Below are 20,846 nucleotides of genomic sequence, written 5' to 3'. Positions count from 1 at the left end.
TCAGTCCCTTTTATAGATAACAAGCTCAATGTAAAAACACAAAAGTACCTACCTTTACTGGAAATTTCAACTGGTTGTATACTTCTGAAACAAGGAGATTGTGGCTAAGTGTCTTTCTCATCTTCATAATTCGAACAATTGCAGCATCAATTTGATACTGCCTGTCTTGAAATACTCTTTCTGTAGTGCTTGCTTGTTCTTCGACCTAACAAAAAAGTTTTAAACTTAGGAAATGTACCTGACATGGAACTTGCTTACTTACAGAAATTGTACATTTTAGAGACATGACACACTGTTAATGCTTAAACTATGCTGAATTCTCTAAAGGAATCTTAAACATACAGAAAATGACAGAAAAAAAAAACCCTACTAATGTAATTCCTTTCTGTCCTAATTTATATTGCCCGGTACCTATGCGGTAATGCCAATATTAGTTAATAGAAAAGAGCTACTTTTCTAGAAAGAGAGACTAGCTGACGCTGAATTTATCATTTTCTTTTACTCTGTTCTTGAAATCTTCTAAATATGTCACAAGGGGTTATTATTGACTAGATTTCTGTCAATAGCTTATCTCTAAAAATGATTGACTTTGACCTCTGATTCAAAGTACAGTACTAACTAAGAGAACCAATTTTTTTAAAAAAATATTTTTGTACATGACGTATTACTGAATTATACACTTGAAACCTATTTGAGTTTAATGACCAATGTCACCCCAAATTTTGAAAACTAAATAGAAGAGCTACTTTAAAAATAAAAAAAAATGTTAATATGTATATCAGAAATGCATACTGTTAGTGCTTATATTCATTCAAGACTAACAGAAATTTAGATGTTTATAAGTCAGTTTACCAATTTTAATGCTAAAGCAAAAATATTCATCTTTAGCACCTAGAATAATTTGGGCTTTTTGCCATCGGTTTTTTTTTCTGTTACAGCATAAATGTTTTAAAAGGACACAGTAATCTTCTAAGGGAATGTCATGCCTTTGATGTGAATGTGAACAAGACAGGACTTGTCTGAGATACTGACTTCTGTCCCACATTGAAACTTTTTCTCAAGCCCTGCATTAAATCTACTGGAACTGAAACCAACTGGTTTCAAGAAATGCTGCAGTTCTTGATTTTCTTAATAAAAGTCTCTTACAAATTCAAAAGGCAAAAACCAACAAAATATTCACTGTTAATCAAAGAAATAATAAGTCATTCAGATTTTTCATCAAGCAAGTTGGGAAGATTTTAAAAAGAAAATATCTTTAGTGCTGGTAAGGACACTGTTAAGACCCGCAAGTCATGCTGCTAGACAAAATGTAAATTGGTCCAGCCTTTCTGGAATACAATATGACATAATGTATTAAGACTCTTAAAATGTTCATACTTTTTGACCCAAAAGGTCTACTTCCATGAATTTATCATAAGGAAAGTCTCAGAGAGATCAAGATTTAGGTACAAAGATTTCTTGCAGTCCTATTTATAATACGAAAAAGTTATGAATTTAATTGTCCAATAATGGACACTGGTTGAATAAATTATAATAGCCATGCAAAATAATATTGTGTGGTCATCTGCCATTTTATCAAGATATTTAATGGCATGGAAAAAGTCTAAACATTTAATGTTAAACAAAAAAAGCAGAATATAAAACTATTGAGTATCAAGCCCAACTATGTCCACCTCCCCCACAAAAATGTGAAATCAAATACTGAAATACACTGAGCCAGATATAGGCATGGAAAATAATGTTAGTGGTAGTATTCTAGGTAGGCATAAAATCTTCTTTATAAATTTTATTATGAACACAATTCCAGTGTATTAGGATGAGGAGAAAGCAAAAGATATACCGTTTCTTTCATCTGGATTTGATTGATTTTTATCCTGAAAAGTTTGTGTTTGAAATCATCATTACAAATGAACTTGTCACCATCTTCGATATCTTTGCCCTTTGGATTTTTTGCCAGAACTCTAGCCTTGCCACAGGCCAAAGACTGCAGTGTTCTCCTTAACTCTCCATCCTCTGAAGAAGAAACAGTGGCTTAGTTGTTACTAGCTCATCAACAAGAACAGCTACATTCAACCTCAATCTAGCTTCAACCCCATCCCTCTATTAAAACTGTCCCCACCACCCGCCAAGGTCACCAATGACTTCCTCTTTGTTCTATCTAATGGCTTTTTTTCCCCTGGTAATCCTTTAACGGCTTCAATCATCATTCCATGTAGATAACTACCAAATCTTCAGAAATGACATCTCATTTCTTGCCACTCTCACATTTAAAGGACACCTTCATTCACTTTGTTGTTTTATTATCATCACTCCAGTATGTTCAAAGTTTTATTCATTATCTTCCCCATAAAACGGTGTCCTCTTTCCAACTGTTAGTTGTGAAGCTACCAACCTACTCAGGTGAGAAACCCTGGAATCATCTTTAAATCTTCCTTCTCCTTCATCCTCCAAATACCTAGTAAGTTGTTACTTCCTTAGAGATGCTCCTTCTCCATTCTCGCTGGCCTCATTTTAGTCTAAGCCCTTTATCACTTTATGCCTGAATTACCCCACTAGGAACCTCTTCATCCTCTAAGCTGCCCTATTGTCTATTTACCTAATTACCTATTCCAGGTTAGTTGTCCAAAAAAGTCACTTCCATTATATCACATGCTTGAGACTCTACAACGTAGGTTTCATGTGCTAGATTTGTAAGGCTCTCTATGATCAGGCTCTACCCATCTTATCTATCTTATTATCTCCCTGTTCTGTGCTGCAGCAGTTACTCTTCATGATTCCTGCCCACATTGTGCTCATACCTTCCTCGAAGCCTTTTCTCACAATATTTCCCTTGCAACATATGCCTTCTCCTTAACTCAAGTCCCACCCTTTTCATGAAGGCTTTTCCAGTGGTGCCAGTCCACAATGATCTCTTGCTTTGCTGAATTCCTAACACACTCCTAGTCAGCACCACAGATTGGTACTTAATGGCTGTGAAATTATTTCAAGTGTCATTTCCCCCTTTCCCAGTGGTTACATTATGAGTGCTGAGGAAAGGGATTATTCCTTTGTATCCCCCCAGAGCTCTTAACTTAGTGGCGTGTACATCATAGTGGACACTGAATAATGCTTGCTAATTAACTGATTCAACACAAACCTATTCCGGTAGCCTGCTTGATCTCTTCTAAACTGAACTCCTCTCCCTCATTAAACATTAGCAGCACCAGTGTTTGAAAAAGAGACACCTGGAGTTCTTTTTTACCCTGTTGGAGAAACAGCAGTGTTTAGCCATCATTTAAAAAAAACACACATGAAAAATTAATCAAATGACTAATGTCTTATAGAAAAAGCATTTTTTCAATTAGCGGATTCAATTAGTGGATTCAGAAACATGGATTAACATCATCCAGAAAAGCCAGTATGTTCGGTGTAGGGCTTAGGTGTGATCCTACCTAAAACAGGAGGAAGGATCGGGTTACCTTTCTACAGGTCTTTTTTTAAGCCTTTTAATTAAAACTGAACAACAAAGTAATGAAAATTAATAACTTAGCCTTATGTGTCATTACAGATGTTTATTATGAACAGCAATGAATCACTATTTCAAATACATTTTTGATTTTTTTGATTTAGGTAAGTCATGAAAAATTGAAGGAACTCTTTGACATTAGATATGAGAACTGTTCCCCTTAACACTTACTCTATTCTCTAGCCCCTGTCAACAAGAAAAGAAGTTTCCTGCCCAAAAGAGAGCAGTGTAAATTCTGCATCCACAGGTGGGAAAAGGGTGGGAAAATGGGTTATTGTTTTCAGTTTGCGCCAAGGCCAAATCAGCCGTGGAAAAGACCACATTCTTATAATACGTAAAGCTGTGAGAAGCTATCACTGTCAAGCAGATATTTAGGATAAATTTATAAATGAGTTAAGAGCGGTGACCTCAACATCAAAGACGAAGGTGAAAATTAAGTTTGGGGAACATCCACTTACCTCTTTAAATTCTGCCTTTAGCACACAGTGTCCTAGAGTCGACTGCCACTGAAGTTTCCTGCCACTGTGTTTGCCTAGGTAAAATGTCTTGAAAATCTCCTGAAGTTTTACCATCTACGGTAAATAAATTAAAGCTTTATTTAAGCTCTGTATCCAATATTGCATTCACCACTCTTTATATATACCTCATGTATAATAATTTCTGGACGTTTTTAAGACTACTCAGTAGGTCCACTGATCACTGCTGTAAGGTAATGATCTCCCAACTACCAAATCTAATGGCATTTATCATTCTTCACACTCTTTACTCTCTCTGCAATATTTATTCAGCGCCTTTATTAAAACATTCACCTCCAATGCCTTTTGTGCCTCTGCACCATGCTGGTTCCTTTATCTCACTATTGCTTCTTCATTGGTTTCCTCCACAGTTTCCTCTATCTACCACCTGCCAAATGTGAGCCCTTTCCAAAGTTCTGCCTCAGGCTTTTTCTTCCTGTTTCTGTATTTTTCCTCTTAACAAGGGAGATCTACTTCCTGGGTGCCCATGATTATCTCCATGGAGGATTCTTAGTATCTGTCTCTCTAGCCTCAACCCGTTTTCTAAGCTTCAGTCCTGCATTAGACAGTTCCCCTCATGAATTAGGATAAATTTACGCAAGCACTCATCACTCAGCAATCCAACCCCCAGGTGACATATGGGCAAGAATTTGTGATAGCTGGGCAGAGTGGTGAATACAACCTGGGGAACTGAAAGAAGAGTCAGGGAAATTAGCCCTGAAGCCAGAAACTTGGCATCATTAGCTATGCTGTAATGATATTAGTATAAGAGTAACATAAGTAGAAGAGTGAATTATTAAAACAGTCGGCATTTGGTGTGGGTGTGCTTACTGACACAAACTTTCAAAAAGTATCTATTTTTCAATGACAAGCAAAATAGAAGTGTCGTATATTTCTATGCTTATAACTCAAGTCAACAATCAGCAACTCTTACCTCTGGTGGTAAATGGACTTCCATAGGCACATATGTTGGCCAATAACCCATTGTCAGGATATTCACAGTTAATTCAATATTCCCAGGTACATTCTGGTTCTGCATATACTACAGTAAGATCAAACGCACATACTGAGATCTTAAAACTAAAAGTGCATACATTTCATGTCATAATAATGATCCATTCAAAAAGTTACCCATTATACAATTATATGTGAATACTGACCATCTCTAAAATAAAGGTCAACTATTAAAAGGAATATAAATGAAGCCTTTATTAAGTGTATTAGAAAAACGTATTGGTTACCATTTTGTTACAATGGCACAAAAGGATCACATGACCTCATTAGAGGCATTATCGACTTAAGTAATTTCTCACATATAGCTGGGCTGTTATAGGATCTCTTCTCCATTCTTTTCCCCATACCACCTGCAGTCTCCACCTTTAGAGACCCTTATGTGGCTTAGAACACCTAGCAGCAACCCCCATTCCTCGCCCCACCAGCCAGCCCAAGTATCTGGTTTTTCATTTGCTCCACTAGCTGTTTGCAGGGGGTGACCTGAAGTGGGGGAGAAAGAAAATGTGGAAAGGGCAAAGCAGATAAACCCTATTCTGTAGCTACTATAAGACCCATGATCCCACTGACCCTCATCTTTCTCTTGAGTCTTCTACTTTCATTTCTCACCACAGCAATATAGTGGTAAAGAAGTCATTATTAAAACCCTGAGAGGAAAATCTAATTTGCTATCACTATATCTATGCTCTTAAATATTTCAAAACCACCTTCTACCAACATCTGCAAAACTATGGATCTAGCTTTTCATTTCCAATGTCCCCAAAGGCTGTACACAACCACTCTATTGCTTCTCCTCATTCTTCATTGCCACCTTTGAACATGCAAATCATCAACAGTGATTAGATGCTGGAGGAAGCCCTGTTCTCACTATCTAGTTACAGCTTTTCTTGTCCTGACTTCAGTTCAAAACATTTTATTTATAGTTTTGTTACCTTGGGTGTACATTGAGAATAAATTCTGAAGTAGGTCAAATATATTTACATTTCATCAGTGATTTTTTTCTCTATTGTGATTATCATCTAAGTTGCTATGAAATATTTACAACAAAACATGCTTCTATTTATCCTCTTCAGTACAAAGGAGATAACTAAATACATTTAAGTTCAAGGAATTAAGTAAGAGGTTAACTCACTTTTACCTGTTTGAACTGAATCATGATGTCTTTAGAAAGTTCCATGTCTTTAAACATTCCTTCAAGTTTGCTGGTGAAAGCAGCTCCACATTCTATTAAAGATGTTTACACATAATATATCAAAGTGGTTAAAAATAGAGAATTTAAAATTGAAAACATGAAATGCAAAAAACTTACTTTAGCATGAAATGTGATCTTAACTATTCCTAAGAATAAGAAAATCCTTAACCAAAAGTGTATGCCCCCACTAATTCAGAGTCAAACTCTTTAATCCTACAGTAACCTTAGTTACTATTTAGGCATAACAAAAATGGGAAATTTTTATACAAATAATAAAAACAAGAACAATGCTTTACTTTTTAAAAAAATCACAACAGCTCTGGATATGTACAATAGGTTGGAAACCTAATGAACTTATTCAATTTATGTTTTCATCATATGAACATACAGTGACTGACAAGAGTCAAAATTAAGCTAACACATTTTCTCTCAGAAATCAAAGAAGGAACGGAAAGAATGAGAAACATACCATGTTTAAGTTTGGACAGCATTGATTTTTCAGCATCTACAGATGCACTCTTCCCAACTAACAGGCGCTTGGCTAAATCTTTCTTATAGAAGGCCTCAAAAACATCCTTGCCTATGTTAAATAATAAAACACAACTTCACAACATTCCAATAAAAAGTTCTGACAAAACTGCTCCAAAGTATTTAATAAATCATACCATTACTCCAAGTTATTTAAATTCTTACATTTTATCCAAGTTTGTTAAATATAAGAAACATCAGAGGCAGACTTTTATACCAGACATTTCAAAAGTTCTTTGCTATAAAAAATTAAGAGTGCATAAACTTTGCTTTAGAAAAGCTTTAGTCAACCAGTAGCTTTAATGTCAATACTCTAGGGATTAAAACAGGTAACAAGAAACGAGGCTTTTTATAGTGGAAAAGTCAAAACACAAGGCAATTAAATAACATTCCTCAAAGTACCCCATTGAATTAAATGCAAGCAATATAATAGAATTTTAAATATTTAACTCCCAAATAATACTTCCTCCAGGTTGATTATACTTGCTAATTTCTCTGTTGAGTGCTTTGTTTTAAAAGAAAATATTAAAAGAAAAATAGACTTACCATAGATAAATCTAAATATGATCATAATTTTATCCAACATTTTTTCAAGTTCCTCATCTGTAGCTTCTTTATTGCCAGCACGAAGCTTTGAATCTACATACTTAGCTAAAATGGGGATAAAGTTTGCTGTTTAGAGATCATGAGTATCCATGAGGTAATGAGCATTACACTTAAACAGAAAGAAGTATGATATACTGAGTATTTTCAGTGCTTTAGAGGTATATATGCACTTTTTAAAGTCTCCAAAGTAAGGCAAATGAAATGACTTGTTCAATGTCACAGAGCTAATAAATATGAGAGCCTGAACTCAAACTCAAGTCTTCTGGCTCCAGATCTAATACACTTTCCACTAGGGTATCCATTTTACAATGACGGTAAGCAATCTTAAATACTACTTTTCTATTAAAACAAACCAGATCCATTACAGAGTTGGAGGCAAAATCTGCAAAAATATTAAGGATAAGCAGTACACCAATGAAATTTCATCTTTTTTTTTTTCCAGAGGATGCTAGACCTTCTCAGGGTACCTCCTCTTCTGACATTAAGGGGTACTTGGGTAAGAATACCTGAAAAGCATTACAGTATATAACACTCTTACACTAAATGGGTTCAGACTATTAGGTTTGTTTTTGTCCTGGACATTTTCCCTGTCTCACTGGAAACTGTAATTTCTGCTATCTTTTCTTGCAGCCCTAAGTGTGGCCCTCTAAAAAGAGCACCCTGCCTCACCTCTAAATTGCTGTAGGCTTATAAAACGGACCTAAAGGTAATTATAAATAAAAGTAAATAGTGTCCAAGGTACTGTCTTATAGTGAAAGAACATTACGTTTAACAGGTGGGCTTTAGCTTGAAGGACTTATCCCAAGTTTTTAGAAACTACCAGCTAAGCAACCTGGAATCAATGAGGTGTTAATATATTACAACCCTGTTGAAATTTCAGATTAACTGAGAATGTTATGAGTAAAAGAAGACCATTAAAGAACTGGAAAAAGGGACTGGAAAAAATACCTATAAGCTCAGCAGGTTTGTTTGGTCTTTTATTAATGAATGTTTCAAATGCTTCTTTCATGGCGTTGATAAACTTTTCATTCTTCAGAAAACAGATATCAATTATATGGTCAACCTTATCTTTAAAATCCAGCAATTCTTGAACCATGGTTTTATCTTTTTCAGGATTAATAACAATAGTACTGCCAAATGCCTAAAAAATAAAAATTACCACGTTTTACTAGAACTGAAATATCTATGATGAAAACAATCCCCAAATCATATTTTTAAATAGGTATACATATTTTTTAAATCTCAAAAAGTAAAGTAAAATAAAGCTATTTTTGAAATCAGGAAAAGAAAGTGACAAAACATCCAGACTGATACCATTCATCTATAAACACGAAATAAGGAATGACCACTGGGTATACAATATCATAATGGGATATAATTATAAGTCTCTAGGCTCTTTTCCCTACTTTTAAAAAAGTCAGCTTTGACTTTTTTAAAAAAATGACAATCTGGCTTCTATGTAAGATTTAAGAAGGGAAAGAAATTTTGGATCCAAAAAAGGTTCCCTTTATTTTTCCACATTCACTGCTATAAGTATTGGAGCTAGGAAACACAGCAGACATCAAGAAGGTGTCTAATTGCTAATTTGCCACACAGTTATCATTCTTAGGTTGACTGCTCTCAAAACTCTCATTATTTAAAAAAAAATGGATCTAACAAGAAATGTTTGCTGATATGCACTCTGGGTGTACAGATTATAAGCCATGAACGAGAAAAAAAATTCAGGTTAATTGTTAATACCTTAATGTATTCAATCCACTGCTGCAAGAGAACCTGAACTCCACCTCGAACTCTACTGAAGAGCTGATACAGGAGAGATAAATCTTGAATTCGGTTTTCATCAAGAAGGTTATTTAAACCTGAATTTTAAAACATTTTGGTATTAAAAAAGTAAACAAAAATGTCAGGTATTTTAATGAAAATTAAGTTAAATTATTATTGTAATACTAGTCTGAACTATGACTAGTCTGTGAATTTTAATAAAGAGATTTGCTTTGAATTAAATCCAAATACATAATCACCTTTCCAAGTGAAAACTAAATATAGGGAACTTAAGCCTAATTAAAAATAAAAATAATTGTCTAATGGTTTGTACAATTTAACATGGTAGATCAGGTGTACAAACCAATTTATAAAAACTGGTTTACATAAGTACATATTACAAATATTTCATATGTGCAGCCATGTTATATCTGGCATTAGTGTACATAGCTATATTTGACTACTGGATATGGGCTGTGATATAGTAAAACCATACATTAATAGGCCAAGTTTAAATGAGGTTCTAATGTATTTGATTTTCGGAATGAAATAATAGTATAACTACAACAAAGTTCTAAAATATACCCATTTTATACAAAAGAAAAGATGGTTTGAAAGAAAGGTAAGACTTTTGCCTATTTGTGGCACGGTCAAAGTAAATGCAGGGTACATTCTAAGATCACTTAGAAATGCTTGGTAGAAGTGCTTGGTTTTATATGCTATAAACAAAACATTTTGGTGCAAAAAGGAATGCATTTCTTTACTGTAGTCTTACAAATTAAGAATTCCCAAATTCCCTGTTTCTTTATTGTTGTTGGTGGACCCCTCTCATCTCAGTTCCTGTATCTTTAAGTTAAGGAAAGAGGCACCTCTTTGAAAGTTTACTGTGATGAATAGGGAAAAAGGGTTGTGTCCATCCTCAGAAATGCAGCCACCACATGCTATCAAGCTATTAAAAGGGAAATCTTTAAAATTTGTTTCTAATTGTTCCCTGTTGCCATTTTAAAAATAATCTGATTTAAAAGTTGCCAATTACCTTTCTGAAGAATTGCTGTTAAGTGTTCACCAAGAAGTTGTTTTTCTACAGTAGCAATTAATGACTTCCTACAAGGAAAAAGTTGAGAATTATTGAGATTTGACTTTGCTGAAAATTTAAAGCCTCTTCCTGGCTTCAAATAACTTGTTTTATGTTCACTGTAATATTCCTATCCTGTGTATAAATTTATTGGTGCTCAGAGTTAATCTATGCCTAAAAGAAGAGAAATAGTGCATATTCCAGAATTTGATTTACATCATGAAATAAATATTTCCAAGGTCTTCCCATGACTGCCTTTATCTAAATTTCTCTGCTTTTATTAGGAAGGCAAAGAAGTTACTTATGCTGCTTACAGGAACTCCTTGTTTGGTAATATTTAAGAAAGCACAAAAACAATTTCTCCTATGAACATCCATGAAATTTTAATTGGCCTGAAAATTTCAAAGATCGCATCAGTTTCTAATACTATTTTTAATTACATCTTAAACACATAAACACAACCAATAATCAAATCCTTGATCAAATCTAATAAGCTAGGGAAAATAACAACTTGAAGTATGCATTATGAAATCAATTGTTAAAAAATCTCAAATCACACCTGAAAATAGTTCCTAACACATTTGGGGAATGCCTAAAATGCCTTAAGCGATTCAACGACACAGGTTAAGGCTATTAGGCAGAGCATGTAATACTTACTGGGTAGTCTGATCTAAGTAAGTAATAAGTCTGTCTGTTTCTTCTTCTAGACGTTTGTTAACATGATGAAGATATTCAGGAACCTACAAAGATAGTTTTTTATATTATTGTTTTCCTCCCCATAAATCATTCAGAAAATGTCAAGTCCAAAAGATCCTGGGAGCAGCCCTGTCAAATGTGACAGGGTTGAATCATATGTAAAATTATAGGTAGAGCTTATGATCCAGAATTCTGGCCTTTAAGAAGAGAGAAAAGAAAGGAGCAGCTAAGTGAGAGAAAAGCATCACAATGTTGGGAAGATAAATGCAAAGGGCAGCTTATGTTCTATAAAGTTAGGTCTATTGTGAGACACAGTGGATTTATTAATAATGATTTTTAAATACCTCTCTTTCCTGCATTAATTTTTGGCCTTCAGCTGCGTAAAGCCGGTTAGTTTCTTCCAAAAATCGTTGTTCAAAAGAATCCTGATAAATCTGGGAAGGAGAAACAAATAAAGGAGTTTATTTATTTATTAATTATGTATTAAATATCCTCCATGTGAACATCACTATGAATCTGGTTTTGAACATCAAACTAGGGATAGCCATCAGCTCTGTAGTAACTGAATTAGTTAACTTACTTGCAAATCAGAGAGCATGCTTAAAAGGCTTCGGAGTAAACTTCTATCAATTGCTTCACCATTTCTTTCCCTCTCAATCAAGAGAAGAATGCCATCAATTGTCTTATTCTGGACTTTCTGATCACTTATAATATGAGCCCTAAATAACTCCAGTCCCATGTCCCTAAAATAAAAAAATATATATATATAACCTAAATTAATTGACAACAATACCACTTCTGGAGAGGCTTAACTTCTCACATGTTAATTATGACTCCAGGCTTTGAAGCAGCAATTGTAAAATAATAAAATCCACACATTTAATCTTAAATAACATTATTAAATTAAAGCATGTAGGAAACTCATTTTTTTTCTTTAATGGGACCTGAAGCTAAATTTCTGTCTTCCTCCATAACTAAGTTTTTCATACTGTCTCCTTTGGTGGATTTCTTTCTTGGTCAATTTAATAGACAAATTTAGTTCTAAGTTAGAAAATGGTCTTCATTGTGCTGGTAACAAAGGCTTAATCGGTCATTTGTTATCTGGCTTTAGTACTCAAAAATAAGCGAGCTCCAATAATTGCTATAGGTAGATGCTAAGTACGTGGTGGGAAGAGCTCATTATACTATTTTTGTATATACATGGAATTGTCCATAATAATGTTAAAAGATGAGCAAACTCTTCATCAGCAATAAAATGTTATATACTCATATAGTTCAGAGCTAACTTTAATTCCCTTAGCTGACAAAAAAGAAAAAAAAAACTTCATAAATTATTATGGGCTCAGAGAATGTTAGCTATCTCCAACGTGAGCATAGGTAAAACATAAGAAGGTAAAATTGCTATAAATATAAGTCTAGAAGCCAAATGTGAGTTTTTAGGAGAATACTCACAGTATCACTTACTCTCTTCAATTAGTGTAATTAAGATTTGACTATGATTTGTAACAAATCTTTTCATATTTTTTTTTCTGGCATATGCTTACCAAATGGAGGGTAGCATTGAATTCTGAAGAACGTAAGTTCTATCCAGAAACAAAAAAATGCTCCTGATCATGATCTGCCAATGAAAAACAAAATCAAACAATTTTTATATTCTGTGAAGCTAAAAAACTGCTCTCGATAAAATAATAAAATTGCAGGATTCACTTGAATATATACTAGACTACTAGGATCAAACATAGAGATAAACAGATCTACCCGAGAATATGCCCACACCATTTTTTATTAAACTACTGTATTGTCTTAATCCTTCCTGTACTTTCCAGAAAAAGGACACTTAAAATGGTCCAATGACTTCTCTGCATCTTGAGAAGTAACTGAAAATAATAATTAAAAAAATAGGGAATCAAGGGGACACACACACAATTCTTCCTCAGCAACAGGGCTCAGAGTGAAGCTGCCTTAAATTTTATGTGTAGGGTTTTGGGCAGGGGGGATGGATTTAAAATTTTTTAATTTGCAGAACATAAGGTATAAAGTAATACCAGATTAGGGAGAAAGGAAAAGGTCAGGATGTGAATAAGCTAAAATGTAGGACCATCAGGCACCTTTACAGGTAATCAAATAGTGGGTGGGATATTCATCATGACTGGATGTAACACTTTTTGGTTAAGTGTGGCAAAAATAAAAATGATCCTAAGGTGCTACTCATTCTAAAATGCTTGTTTACTTATGACTTACAGTTTTAAAATAGGAAACTCAACCAAAACTAGTTTCCAATTCTGAACAAGAACAGATAGTGAGGCAGGCCCTTATCACAAAACTTTTAAAATTACTATCCCTGTGTTTGAAGAAGTGTATTTTTTAACTACACTATTTAGCTGAAATGCAATACTTTTTACAGCTTACCATTTGTCTACAATGGTTCTGCCAGCATCTATCAATCTTCTTTAGAAAAAGAACACTATCCAATGAATCCATGAGATGTGCGTCAAGGATATCTTTAAATGTTTAGTACAAGTAACATATGCAATGTAAGAGCACATTTGTCTTAAATATGGAATACTCTACTTACTTAATATGAAACTAAATAGCACTTAATTATTTAAAATATGCTATTTCTTAAAATGTAAAAAAAATAGATTCACACAAAAAATACCTTTAAAAACAAGTCTTAGACATAACTGAGCATTGTTTTCAGTTTATGATTTCCCTTAGAAGATTATCTTTCCTCAAATGGAAATTTGTTAGGACAAAAAGGATAAAGATGTATTTACTCTAATACCACAATGTTGATTAAAGCTTAAAAATCAAAAAATAGTTTTTTCTTTCTCTGGAAGCAGAATGAACAAAAATAACAAACCTATAAAACACAAGTATTCCATTTCAAGCTGGATTAAATACTGAGGGATACGGAGGGAGGGCAAGATAAAAGTATAAGATGTTTTGTTTTTAAAAGGATATTCTCTGAACTGATGAATTTGTGCTTTGATGTGATCTTCACAAATCTGTCTCAGCTGTTTGTACAAGTTTGCAGAAATCTTGTAAGAACAGAGGTTTTCTACAGCCTGCAAGATTAAACAGACACTTGCTTAAGGAAAGAATGGAGGAGGAGGTTGTCAATTATCTACATCAAATTCATATTATTTTGGTATATCTACCAAGTCGGCTTATTAAAAAGGGTTATGGATCCATTTAAAACACAAAGTCAAACAACAAAATATCAATGTAGATGGTGAACGTTTTTATAGCCAATGTACTGTACAAAAAAAAAAAACCCACAAAAATTCACGTATTGATTACGGCTGTAAAGGTTAAGGATGGAGGCAATGAAGCCAAGTTCTCCCTGTGAAGACACTGAATTTATAACAACTGTTACATATAAATGCTGCCTTGTTCTTAAAATGTTAATTGTCTTCATAAGCGGAAGTCCATTTTGAGTTTAAAAAATAATTTCACCAATTGTCCGACCACCACTGAATTAAAATTTATACTTTCTTCGGTTTTCCTGAACAGAACAATGCAGAAATGATTGCTAACAGGATTATAAGTATGATATAATTAAACTCGAAATATTTTTCTCCAACATTTCAGTTGGAGATAAATATAGGTTTTAAATTTGTACAACTGAATAAACATTAATTAGGAAAGAAATGACTATTTTTACTTAATTCTAATAGTTGAATTTAATAGTTGAATTGGTCTTCTTTTATACTCAGATCCCAGAAGGGCAAACTTCAGATTTCAGTGACTTTTTCTTGGTATGTATATCAAAAGACTTTCAAATTTAAAACAGCCAGTAAAACTCCTTGGATGAACTCTGATATAATCTACAATTCCAACTAGCAATGACTTAAGTATAACACCAGGATTCCTTTCTCACCACAACAGAAGGCAAAAATTCCATTAAAACTGACTGTGAGGTAGCATGCAAGTTCTGTTGGTCGAAGTGGTTTTCATAAATATGTAGTCAGAATATGCAGGTCCAGTACATGAAATAGCAAATGAAAAGAAAGCTTAAAGGAAACCGCTTATACTATTGGAGGAAAGACGTCACTACACCATACCAGAAAATAGCAGGCCAATTAGATCCAGAAGCTAAGGAGGAATAAGAAGGCTGTTTCCAATGGCCAAACTGGTCACTTTTCATGGAGCCTTTGGTTAGGCCACAAACACCTAAAAGGTGTCTTTATGTTGATTTCATGTGCCTCTGTGTTCACTCTGTGCCTCTGGTCCTCTATGGACTATCCTCCTTCTTCCTTTAGTATTCTTCTCATGGTATCTCAATATTCCTTTTGTGTGACTCATTTTCTCAGCATTTGTCATTTCCCTCCTTAGAGTCTGTTTTCCTACTTCATCTCCACATTTCTCACTTCCAGTAATTCTCCAAGTCCTACTTCCCCATTCCCTTGCACTGTGTTCCCCTTTCTCCCATCTAGTAGTTCTGAACGCATCTATTTATCTTCTCAAACAAGATACCATATTTCCTTACCATTCATCAAGGGCCCACTTCTTCCATACCCTTTCCTTAATTGCCTCAGCAACAAGTGACACTCACCTGGCACTATCACCAATCATATCACACTGACTTGTCACTGAGTCAACACTATCCCTTTGTGTATTCCGTCCCCCAATTCTCCTTAATGACAGAAAAAGACCATGTGCTCAATTCTCTCTATCAGGGGTTCCCAACCCCAGGGCCATGGACCAATACTGGTCCATGGCCTGTTAGGAACCAGGCTGCACAGCAAGAGGTAAGCAGCAGGCTAGCAAGCAAAGCTTCATCTGTATTTTCAGCCACTCTCCAGTGCTAGCATTACTGCCTCAGCTCCACCTCAGATCATCAGGCATTAGATTCTCATAGGAGCACTGATCCCTGGTGCCAAAAAGGTTGGGGACCATTGCTCTATACATTCTTTAATTCCTTTGAAGCTTTGAACCAGGTGAATATAGTACATGCTCAAAAAAACTAACATACCTATAACTAGCAACTGTCTTGTACATAGAAGGGGCTTTTATAGTATAAGGAAAAAAACTAGCTAGAAAACATACAATATACTGTTCTAGGTGCTATGATAGAAATAAGCAAAGAGGCAAGGCCCCTAACCCAGTCTTTAGGGCAGGGGCAAGACAGGAAAGGCTTCCTGAGCAGAGGTAAAGAAGTGGAGTCCCAAAGATCCAGAGAGAAATGGATAAAGAACTAATGGGAAAAGTGAGAAACAGAGAATTAAGCTGGGGTTTATATACATACAGCATAACCTGCGTTTACTTGGAGGATGGTTTAAGATGTCTGAGGAAAGAAAAGTAGGAAAAGCAGGCGCATCTAAGGTTAATTTTGAAGGTCAAGTTGGAAGAGAACACTCTGCTTCTCTAACTTAGCCTTGACTGCTTCTTAACATATAGACTAGATCTAGTTCCTTCCCCAACAACCTTCCATCAAGCTCTTCATGTACTGTTATGAAGAAGTCCCATAATTGGTATAAAAAAATACAAAGGTCTGAACAGGTTAATGTGGTGCATGGTCTACTAAAATTTATATAAAAAAAGAGAAAATGAATAAAAACACACAAAGTTGCTTTTACATTCATAAAACATCTCTGGATATCCCCCAAACTAATAATGTTTGTGGAAGGGTAACTAGCTGGGAATTGTAGGATGGGGTGGAAGTGAAACTGTTTACTACATGCTCTGTAAAATTTGGGGGACTTTGAATCAGGTAAACCTATTAAGTATTGAAAACACTTAAAAACTTGCCTTGCCTAATAAAACCCTTTATATCTTTCCCACCACCACACATTTTTAGCGTAGCATTCAAGGCACAATCTTACCATTTTAGTTTCATGTCTGTTTATAATCTTCTATACACCTGTGATCGAAACACTATGCTTTCCTCACTTTTAAGCAAAGTTTGTTTGGAGCAATCATGTGTGCCTAAAACAGTGGCTTCCAGAAAATTCTAACAAGCCACAGTAATAAATACATTTTGTCATAATCCACTGTACACAAAATAAATTTATGTACCTGAAACAAAATCTTCATGAAACTACACTTACCATTACTATGTTTGATATAATCTGATATTTTCTATTTTATTTCTTAAAAAAATGCTGGTCATAAACTACTAATTTCATGAATCTCCTAGATTATAAGCATCTTAAGGGCAAGCACTAAGTGATCTCTATATGCCAATGGTTTCAATCCAGCTTTGCACAAAGCAGTCACTGATTCAACAAAGATTGAGTGTTTACTAAATACTCAGTATCCTGTTAGGTGCTGGGATAGAAACATGAATAAGAAAGTTAAATCACTACTTAGGAGTTTGAGACAAGCTGTATTTTATTTTTGAAGTGCACTTTTAGAAATGTATTAATTATTTTGCATTTCACTAAATACTTTAAAAATCCCTGGAAGTCTGATTTAGTATAATACAAAAATAATCTCATTTCACTTGTAACTATATGTATTAAACAGATTCTAGATAGTTACGCAAGTCTCTCAAATAAAACAATCTTTTTACTTAATCTCACAATCATTACTGGTAAAAATGCTACCTTAAATCCTTTTTGAAGGTAATCAGGTATAAAATGAAAACATTCTGGAAAGGTTTTAATCTTTATTCCTCCAAATCCCAGACCCTCCTCTCCAAAACCCATACATGTCATATCAAAAACACTCCAAAGAAAATATAAACATGTAACAGATGGAATACAAAACTAGAGATCATGAAATTTGATGCTCTGGGGAAGAAAGAATTTAAGAAACAGGAAGGGCACAGAAAGCTGCATTCATGACGAGAGAAGGAGTAGAAATGAGGGTAAGAAGACTAAAATAAAAAATTAAGAAGATTAAAATAAGGATAGTCAATACAAAGTGTAAAAAAAAAAATAAAGAATTAAACATGGTAAGGTAGGAAATTTAGAAAATTTTCTGATTTAACAATGTCAGACACTAGGAAAGATATTAAATTCCCACCAGGGTGCTGAACTCTGGTCGTTGGCCTAACAGATTGCATCTTATTTTTCAAACCATATGCTTAAAGAAAGAAAACACACCACAAAACTGTTCAACAACTGACACGGCAATAAAATCTACATTAACTCTTTTTACATCTAGTAAAAATGGCTAAAATAAGATATTCAAAATATATCAAAAACTAAGAACTTGCAAAAAAGAAAGCCAGACAATGAAAACTAAATTATTTTTCTTTTTACAGCTGGTAAAAAGAGCTTAACTAAGACTGAAATTACCAAGGCCTAAGTATCTGTAGTTGTACATCTTTTAAATAGCAGAGATAGTACTGATTAACAATTTGGTAAAAAGAAGAGCGATACATTTATTGATGGACGCCTACGTTGTTTCCACATCTTGGCGACTATAAATAATGCTTCAATGAACACAGGGGCGCACACGTATTTTTCCAAATAAATATGTTCATTTTCTTCAGATAAATACCCAGAAGTGGAATTGCTGGGCTGTATGGTAGTTCTATTTTTTAAGTTTTTGAGGAACCTCCAGACTGTTTTCCATAGATGCTGCACAAATTTGCAATCTCCCCAACAGGGCAAGAGAATTCCCTTTTCTCCACATCCTAGCCAACACTTGTTATCTCTTTTTGATGACAGTCATTGTGGTTTTGATTTGCATTTCCCCAATGACTAGTGATGCTGAGCATCTTTTCGCATGTAAGTTGACCATCTGTGTGCCCCCTCTGGAAAGTGTGTGCGTGCGTGCGTGCGTGTGTATGTATACCAGACTACTACTCAGCCATAACAAGAATGAAATCTTGCCATTTGCAACAACATGGATAGACCTAGAGGGTATATTATGCTAAGTGAAATAAGTCAGACAAAGATGCCATATCATTTCATTTGTATGTGGAATCTAAAAACAAAACAAAACAGAAATATACCTAGGTACAGAGAACTGATAGTTGCCAGAGGGAAGGGGGATTGGGGATGGCTAAAAAGAGTGAAGGAGATTAAGAGTTACAAACTTCCACTTATAAATAAGTCACAGGGATATAATGTACAGCATAGGAAATATAGTCAATAATATTGTAATAACTTTTTTTGGTGATGAATGACAACTAAACTTACTGCGGTGATCATTTCATAAGGTATATAAATGCCAAATCACTATGTTGTACATTGAAACTAACATATTATGTGTCAACTATAATAAAAAAGAGGAGCAATACATAATGATAGACTAAGCTTAAAAACATCAACAGAATGATAACAGTTAAACTTACATAGAATACAATATTCATCTCTGCAAAGAATTTAACTGCTCTCCTATAATCACTGACTGCTTAATTAAGCAATGATTTTACAATGGATAATAACCTATAGTAAGATGCTTTATTTTGTGATTCATCTACTCAATAAATGAATCATTAATAGAAAGGTTTATTATTTAAGATTTATTTCACAAAAAGCTAACGAAACAAGATTTCCTATTATTCATACAGATAAAATTCTTTTCATCAGAATTGAAGTACAGACTAGGGTTGCCTGCAAAGATAATAGACTGACATTTATGTTAAGAATAAATGTTATACTTTCATATATAAACAAACATCGAGCTACAAAGAAAGGTAGCAGATTTAAAAAGATTACACAGCTATCAGAAAGACTGAGAATATGAAGAAAACGATCCTATAATTTAAAATATTGCTTAGTAAAAAAGTCACAAGCCCAACACCAAAATTCCAATTATTAAGCTACCATATGTAAAATCAAGATACACTCTTGAGACGGTGCAGAAGGACAATATTCCTAGAGAGTTCCTCTTTTTTTCTATTATTTATTTCAAATTGGTTAATGGTGTCTACTAATACATATTTAGAATGTAATCTATCAGCCAGCTGCTCTGGCTGATAGAATTTAAAAACGTGTGGCTTTGAAGCTGTATAATAAAACATAATCTAAGATAAAAATATCTTTATTTAAGACTCAAATATTTATTACCACCACCAGCAGTATATATAGCAGGCTCTGTGGTAAGTACTTTTCTGTATTTTATTTACAACTAAACCCTGCCATATAGGTAGTGTTAGTTTCCCCATTTTGCAAATGAGGAAACCAAGGCTTAGAGAAGTAACTCACCCAAAGTTATCACAGTGACAGACTTCTAATCTAAAGCAGTCCGATCAACTCAAAAGTCAGTGCATTTAACCATATTCCTATCTGTAGTCAATCAAAAACAAGTAAACAAACAAAAATTCAAACCAAAACAACATTAACTATTGCCTCACTGATACAGGATTTCAAAGTTGTCAAGGAAAGATAATTTTTAAACTCATTTTAAACTATTCTCATTTAAAAACCACTTTTAAAAGACAATCTTTGCTTACTACAATTGTACTCAGAAGAGCATGTTCTATTCTAAAAAATTAAAACTTAGGAGGCAGTACATGCAATCCACACAAGGGACTTTCATGCTTAAACTTTAAAGTGAAATGGTCTTGCGCACACACACAAAAGTCGAATATGCCAAATAAGTTTACTTCAGGGATAACGGATTGGCTGGGAGAATGAGAGATTTGGAGAACTTTTGTTTGGTATACTACATACTTTTTTAAAAACTATATATTTTTTTATTTTTCAATTATAGTTGACATACATTAGTTTCAGGTATACAACAGTGATTAGACATTTTTATAAAACTTACGAAGTGATCACTCTGATAAATCTAGTGCCCACCTGACGCTGTACAGTTATTACATTAACTATATTCCCTATGCTATATTTTACATCTCAATGACTATTTTGTAACTACAAATCTGTACCTCTTAATCCCTTCCCCCTTTTACCAATCCTTTAACCTCCCTCCACTCAAAATGTCCTCTGTATCTGAGTTTGTTTCTGTTATGTTTGTTCATTTATATTGTTTTTTAAAATAACACATAAGTGCACTCATGTGGTATTTTTTGTCTGACTTATTTCACTTAGAATA

At 34.1% G+C, this 20,846-nt stretch overlaps 1 protein-coding gene across 2 annotated transcripts in view; it reads right to left on the bottom strand.

The window, feature by feature from the left end:
- CUL4B (cullin 4B) overlaps positions 1-20,846 on the bottom strand; it is a 34,099-nt gene that overhangs the window by 4,311 nt on the left and 8,942 nt on the right. The window contains exons 4-20 of one of the 2 annotated variants that reach the window (XM_039859060.1): positions 13,854-13,957; positions 13,299-13,368; positions 12,434-12,507; positions 11,470-11,632; positions 11,234-11,323; positions 10,851-10,933; positions 10,155-10,222; positions 9,098-9,216; positions 8,306-8,498; positions 7,298-7,402; positions 6,693-6,803; positions 6,164-6,255; positions 4,955-5,062; positions 3,964-4,077; positions 3,137-3,242; positions 1,841-2,013; positions 53-205 (exon numbers count right to left, since the gene is read on the bottom strand). In XM_039859060.1, the coding sequence (XP_039714994.1) occupies positions 53-205; positions 1,841-2,013; positions 3,137-3,242; positions 3,964-4,077; positions 4,955-5,062; positions 6,164-6,255; positions 6,693-6,803; positions 7,298-7,402; positions 8,306-8,498; positions 9,098-9,216; positions 10,155-10,222; positions 10,851-10,933; positions 11,234-11,323; positions 11,470-11,632; positions 12,434-12,507; positions 13,299-13,368; positions 13,854-13,957 (1,926 nt within the window). The remainder of the gene's footprint in view (positions 1-52; positions 206-1,840; positions 2,014-3,136; positions 3,243-3,963; positions 4,078-4,954; positions 5,063-6,163; positions 6,256-6,692; positions 6,804-7,297; positions 7,403-8,305; positions 8,499-9,097; positions 9,217-10,154; positions 10,223-10,850; positions 10,934-11,233; positions 11,324-11,469; positions 11,633-12,433; positions 12,508-13,298; positions 13,369-13,853; positions 13,958-20,846) is intronic. The other variant, XM_039859061.1, reaches the window with a different exon arrangement.

The sequence above is a fragment of the Pteropus medius genome, unplaced genomic scaffold (genome assembly GCF_902729225.1).
Source record: "Pteropus medius unplaced genomic scaffold, Ma_sr-lr_union100, whole genome shotgun sequence".
Classification (NCBI taxonomy): Eukaryota; Metazoa; Chordata; class Mammalia; order Chiroptera; family Pteropodidae; genus Pteropus; species Pteropus medius.
The sequence above is the reverse complement of the archived record's forward strand: the minus strand, read 5'-3'. Positions and strand labels throughout refer to the sequence as shown.